Source organism: Pyrus communis, chromosome 15, assembly GCF_041283825.1.
Source record: "Pyrus communis isolate YQ-2024b chromosome 15, ASM4128382v1, whole genome shotgun sequence".
NCBI lineage: Eukaryota > Viridiplantae > Streptophyta > Magnoliopsida > Rosales > Rosaceae > Pyrus > Pyrus communis.
In genome coordinates, this window is record NC_142579.1 from 8,262,054 (window position 1) to 8,268,053 (window position 6,000).

General features: G+C 39.0%; 1 protein-coding gene across 2 annotated transcripts; it reads right to left on the reverse strand.

The window, feature by feature from the left end:
* Positions 1 to 3,044: 3,044 nt before the first annotated feature.
* Positions 3,045 to 5,096, reverse strand: LOC137740521 (transmembrane 50A-like protein). 2 transcript variants are annotated; one of them, XM_088686850.1, is made up of 5 exons: positions 4,973 to 5,096; positions 4,483 to 4,635; positions 4,305 to 4,392; positions 3,827 to 3,979; positions 3,045 to 3,350 (listed from the first exon to the last, which is right to left on the reverse strand). In XM_088686850.1, exons 2-5 carry the CDS (start codon positions 4,613 to 4,615, stop codon positions 3,317 to 3,319), a joined length of 408 nt encoding a protein of 135 aa, XP_088542976.1. In that variant the 5' UTR covers positions 4,616 to 4,635; positions 4,973 to 5,096; the 3' UTR covers positions 3,045 to 3,316. The 2 variants fall into 2 exon arrangements, with proteins under 2 accessions (XP_088542976.1, XP_068336473.1); XM_068480372.2 differs by having other exon boundaries at positions 4,902 to 5,069.
* Between the last annotated feature and the right edge of the window lie 904 nt (positions 5,097 to 6,000).

The window sequence follows — 6,000 nt, forward strand, 5'->3', positions numbered from 1 at the left end:
CATATACATACATACATACATACATACATGTGTGTGTGTATACATATATATCGTAACGATTCACAGAGGAATAGGTCAATAACAATTAAATATATCACAAAAGTGGAAGAAAAATCCAAATCCAAGAAGCACTGAATAAACAAATTAATACAAAAAATAAACCCTAAAATCCACAGATCTGTACCGATTTACAAACACAAAACTCGATGAAGAAACGTAAAAACTTCAGCTCGGGTCGAACAACACAAACTCTCACGCAATCAAAAACAATAATCACAGATAAACTAGTTCACGAAATCGAAAATCAAAGAGCAGAGAGATTGTGGGGGAGGGATTATACCTTGTTCTCCTGGATGGGAAACGAAGAGAGAGATGAAAGAAGAACCTAGAGAGAGGAAAAAAGAGGGTATGCGGCGATGCCTTTGCGTCTGATGGGTGAGGGGAATGGACAAAGCGGGGAATTTATATGCGGTGTGCTGGGGGCGAGAAGGCACGCGTAGGGCAACTCACCACCTTTGATTTATTATTTTGTTATTATCATTATTATTATTGATTTCTCGCTACCAACCGGGTGGTGTTTTTGGGTCAGAATAATGATGATGGTATCGTTACTCTGTTTATTTAGCTTTGCAATCAAGTTTATTGGTTCATGACAGGACTTTTAAGGTATGCGTATTACTCCGGTCCTGAAAAATCATATTCTCACATCATATTACAACCTCATTTGGAAATGCTTTGAGGTTGTCCGGATGCATATAATAACATCGCATTTTGAGAGTGATAAAACTAGAAAAGTTCAAATAGAAAAGTTACTAGCATTCCTTAGATTAAACGTGGGATAGATATTAGAAACTATTTTTTTATTTTGTTTTGCTATGTTTTTGTTTTGAAGAGAATTTGATAAATTTATATTACAAATTAAACTAACAAACATAGAGATATTAGCAACAACCAAACTGCTAAGTGAAAATATAAATTGGATAGATGATCACGTGAATAATTCGCCTATTAAAGGAGAGCAGGTTGGACTGGTCGGTTCAACCCAAATCTGCCCAAAAACTTTAATCTAAAATTATTGGACCGGATTAGAGGAAACATGTGTTCAGTTGGGCTGGCAAACGGAACACAATTAGGTTTAACTAAGTTGGGGCAACCCATTACGAATCAACCCAATCCGCCTAAATTCCGAACCTTAGTTGGCAATCGGAAATATGAAGAATATAATTTCATTTGATATACTTGTCTACATGCATATGGTATATATAATAGATTTTACCCGTTGTTGCCATAAGGTAAGTTTGATTAATGGGTAAATTATATCCTCAGGTTTGGATCGAATGCAATCTCATACAATATCTTTAAAACATTTCAATTTCATACATTTACTTATCATTTTATTTTAATTTCATACATCCATTAGAAAATCCATTAAGTAATGACATGGTAAATATAAAATCTACATTTATGCTGCAAAAAAATAAATTTTTATGCATTTAAAAGATAATAATTTACCCTATTTAAAAATTAAAAAAATAAATAAAACCTTAAAACCCATCTCCTCCAACCCACCTTCTCCCTCTCCTCCACTCTCTTCACCTACCCTCCCATCATCATTGTCATCCTCACAGCCACACTCGTGGCCTCAATCTGCCTCTGTCTCATCCTCCGCCACCACAACCGTCAATGCATCCGTCACCTTGTGCCCTCCCTCGCCGTCTCATCCTCCGATTCTCGCCGTCAATCTGGTGACCTTGCCCACCCTCCCTCTCTTCACCTTCTCCTCCATCACTCGCCGATCATCCACCACCATATCCGCCGACAGCGTTGTTTGCCTGTCGAAATTCGAGCCGAGTGATAAGCTCCGTCTCCTCTCGCTCTGCTGCCATGCCTTCCACACCATCTTCTGACACGTGGCTCTAGTCGTAGCAGACTTGCCCACTCTATCGGTCCTCAATCGTCGCTTCCGACGCCGAGCTCATTTCTCTCCGGCCTCCATCTTTTAATTTTAAATTTTTTTGGGGATTGGGGTTGGGTGCGTTGATCTGGAGAGGGGAGGTGAAGAGAGTAGAGGAGAGGGAGAAGGTGGGTCGGGGAGGTGAAGAGGGATGAGTAGGTTCCTGCGGAGAGAGAAGGGAGGGGAGGTGAAGAGAGTGGAGGAGAGGGAGAAGGTGGGTTGGGAAAGATTGGTTTTAGGGGTTTTTTTTAAATTTTTTTTTTCAATAGGGTAAATTATTACCTTTTTAAATGTATAAAAAATTATTTTTTTCTACGTGGTACAAATTTGGCAGCCATATCAGCACAATGTAGATCTCATATTTATTACGTCATCACTTAACGAATTTCCTAATAGACGTATGAAATTGAAATAAAATGATAATTAAATGTATGAAATTAAAATATTTTAAAGATGTTGTATGAGGTTACAATCGACCTTAAACCTAATCTACCTGTTTCATGAATCTCATAAGTTATATTTATACAATGATTCAATGATATATAGATTACAGTTTTACAAAAAATGATACATAGATTATAACGTGTCGGTGATGTTCACACTGCCAGAAAATGGCATTTTCTCGACAAAAGTTTGGCCAACGAATCAAATTTCTTTTGGAAAAGTAACTTTACTCAACGAAAGATAAAATTTGGTGGCAAAAGAAGAAATTTTTTAAACACAAGATGCAAAGATGTAAAGATGGGGAGAAAGACTTACATGACACAAATACACTATCACAATTACATTCCGTGCTAATAAAATAAAGACATATATAAGACTTTAGCACAAGATGTAAGGCTAGGACCTCACAAATTAAAGAACCTTTGGTTTCCACCCCGGTTTGGTTCTCATATAAAATAGTTGCAAGTAAACGAGGGTTTTAAAGCTCAAGCAAACGCCACCACCCCAAAACCGGAACAATTTCTTGGAACGAATTGAACTGATTCCAGTACATGACCCCGAGTTGCAGAAAAACATAAACTGAATGTGTCACGACCAAGTCTTTTAATGTAATCAACGTTAACCTTCACATCTTCACATCGTCGGGTTGCGAATAAGGGAGGAAAAATTGTATTTTGAATAGACACTACTTTAGTTTTAACAAATTAACCAAGACTGTTATCACATTACAAACATTTACAAAGGTCAAGAAGTCTTCCATATTACCTATGGAGTTGCAAATTGAACCGTATTTACTATTCATTTTCCTGTCTCCTTGGTCCAAATGCTTGAGGAAGTTTAAATGATACATGCACGGCCAATTTCCTCACTTGCGAAATCCAGGTTCCAAGGAAAATGGTACCGCTGGTAGATCACTACTTACTCCGGGTGAGCAGTCCAATAAATTAGCCCACTACAAGAAACCGAACGTCAGTTAAACTAGCTGGTAAAAGCATGATATGCAGAACAGTATGGGTTACATGAAACTAAGTTTAAAGTATCAAAATCAGTGTCCGGCCAGCATAACTTGTTCACATTCAAGGTTCATGTCTCAGTGTGTATCCCATTAGAGGAATGTTGCTCTAGATCTAGGGTGCCCCAAGACAGAAATATGCCTATATTCGTCAAAAACTTATTTTGTTCTGACAAACCCCAATTATTCAATAGCTGAAACCAAAGTTATCGAGATGCATAAAAGCAACAGTAATCCGAGGAGAAATTACTTCTGCAGGTAAATTATTTATGCATCACTTACATATATATCCACGAAGGATATACATATACACATGAATAGAGCAAATACACACAACATGCTTGTCAATATCAACAACTAGCGCCCTCATTTATAGATGTCAAAGACAAATGGGGGTTTCGGGCAGACGATTTTACCTGATCAACACAAAAACTGCTTGCAACACACCAGCAGTTCCAGTCCACACTGAAGGGCCAGTCTTCACTAAAGAATCTTGTATTAACAGACCCACCGATGCAGCTAGAGATACAAATGCAACAACATAAGCAATGAACAGCCAAAGCTTCAATCTGTTGCAAATTCACAGAAGAATTAGAACCAATTCAGGACCACGCAAAAGGGCAATAAAATCCATTCTCATAACCCAGAGGATTGATCAAATGGAAGAGACCCTACTCAATTCACCTAATTCAACCTCACAAATTGAAATAACAACACATTTACATATCCAATGTATCAACATTCCCACATTAAATAATCTAAACTTAAAATAATTGTCTATGTTAAGACAGCAAGAATACCAATTACATAAACAATCAAATTGAAACTTAAAAAAAAAAAAAAAAACCATGATAAATTTGGCCCTAATTCTGAGCTGTGCATTCGATTGCTCACCTCCACTCGCCTTCTTCATAAGGGGAGTAATCAATGTCCTCCTTTTTGACGCAATTGAACATCAGCGCCGCTATCGACGCAAATATGCCTGCAAAAAATCACATTCGCACACACAAATCAGAAACCCTAGAAATCTAAAAATATGCAGAAACAAAATTTGGTTCGGATCGGGTCGGACCAGGGAGGTAGTGGAGGAAGGCGACCTTGACAGAACTGCAAACGACAGCGTCAACCCAGAACCACCAGCCGGCCCCGAACACGGCTCCGGCAACGCCAGGACCGAAGATCCCCCAGAGCTCCGACAAATCCATTTATAACAATACGACTTTCCCTGACATAAAAGGCAATTTCAGGTATAGGTCAATAAAATTCACAAAGTGAAAGAATAATCCAAATCCAAGCAACACAGATAAACCCTGAAATCCACAGATCTGTACCGATTTCCAATACAAACACAAAACTCGATCCAGAAACGTAAAAGCTTCAGCTCGGATCGAACAACACAAACTCTCACGCAATCAAAAACAATAATCGCAGATAAACTAGTTCACGAAATCGAAGATCAAAGAGCACAGAGATTATCGGGAGAGATTATACCTTGTTATCCTGGAAAACGACGAGGGAGGGAGAGATGGAAGAAGAACCCTAGAGAGAGAAAGAGAGGGTACCGGGGGTGGGGGGCGATGCTTCGCGTCGGACGACTGTGCTGCGTGAGGGGAATTAGGATATTACTTCCTCACTAATGAGCAAATCCACTCACTTTTTACATTTAGCCCGACACCACTTTAAGGGTAACCTAAAGGGATTTTCATATTTTTTTTACAAATAGCGAAAAGTTGTGGTATTCACTTTATATCGATGAAATTTCGATGTTTATTAGAAAATAAAGTATTCGTCAATTTCTTTGAATTCAATTAGATGCTTCAAATATTTTCGACTTGGCTAATATTTTGTAAGGATGATTTATGACGTGCAACTTAAAAAATAGACAGTTCAAATTAATGAAAACTAATGAAAATGGCTTGATAACTTTGAGTTTTAACGAAAATGACAAAATAAAGGGTAAAGTGAATAGTACTAGGATTGACTTTTTACTGTAAAAATGTGGTTTTTCGTTAACGTGAACAATACTGGGAGTTTTTCGTTAAAGTTTCCTTCAAATTAGGGGTGGGCAAATGGGTATAAGAACAGCGGGTCAGGATAGGTAATCAAGGTTCGGGGCGGGTACGGGTCGGTTCTAATTTTTTTAATAAGAGAAACGGGGCAGGGCTTTGAAATTTTAAGGGCGGGTCGGTTCCAGATGTATAGGAAAACGAGGCCCCAGATCGGCCCCGTTTGTAATTGCAATGGATGGACGAGATTGAACCCTAACCTACCATCCAATCTTAACTGTTAGTTTTACATTAGGTTCTCTCTCGTCAAGTCCTCGACTCTTCATTGGACTGGACCTCGAAGCTCGAACTCGATTCTCTCTCACCGACATCTCCATTAGTCATTTCCTCCACCACCCCGACTTCACAGCAATCGCGAGTCTAGGCTCTAGCGACCACTATGACAGCCCAACAACCTCGATTGTCCACCTCATGTCCTCGAAAACATCCCAGACATAGAGAACCCAAACACCTGCAAGACCCATCTTCTTGATTCTCCTTCTCTCATCCTCGACGACATCACTGCCGTCGCGACCACCAACACT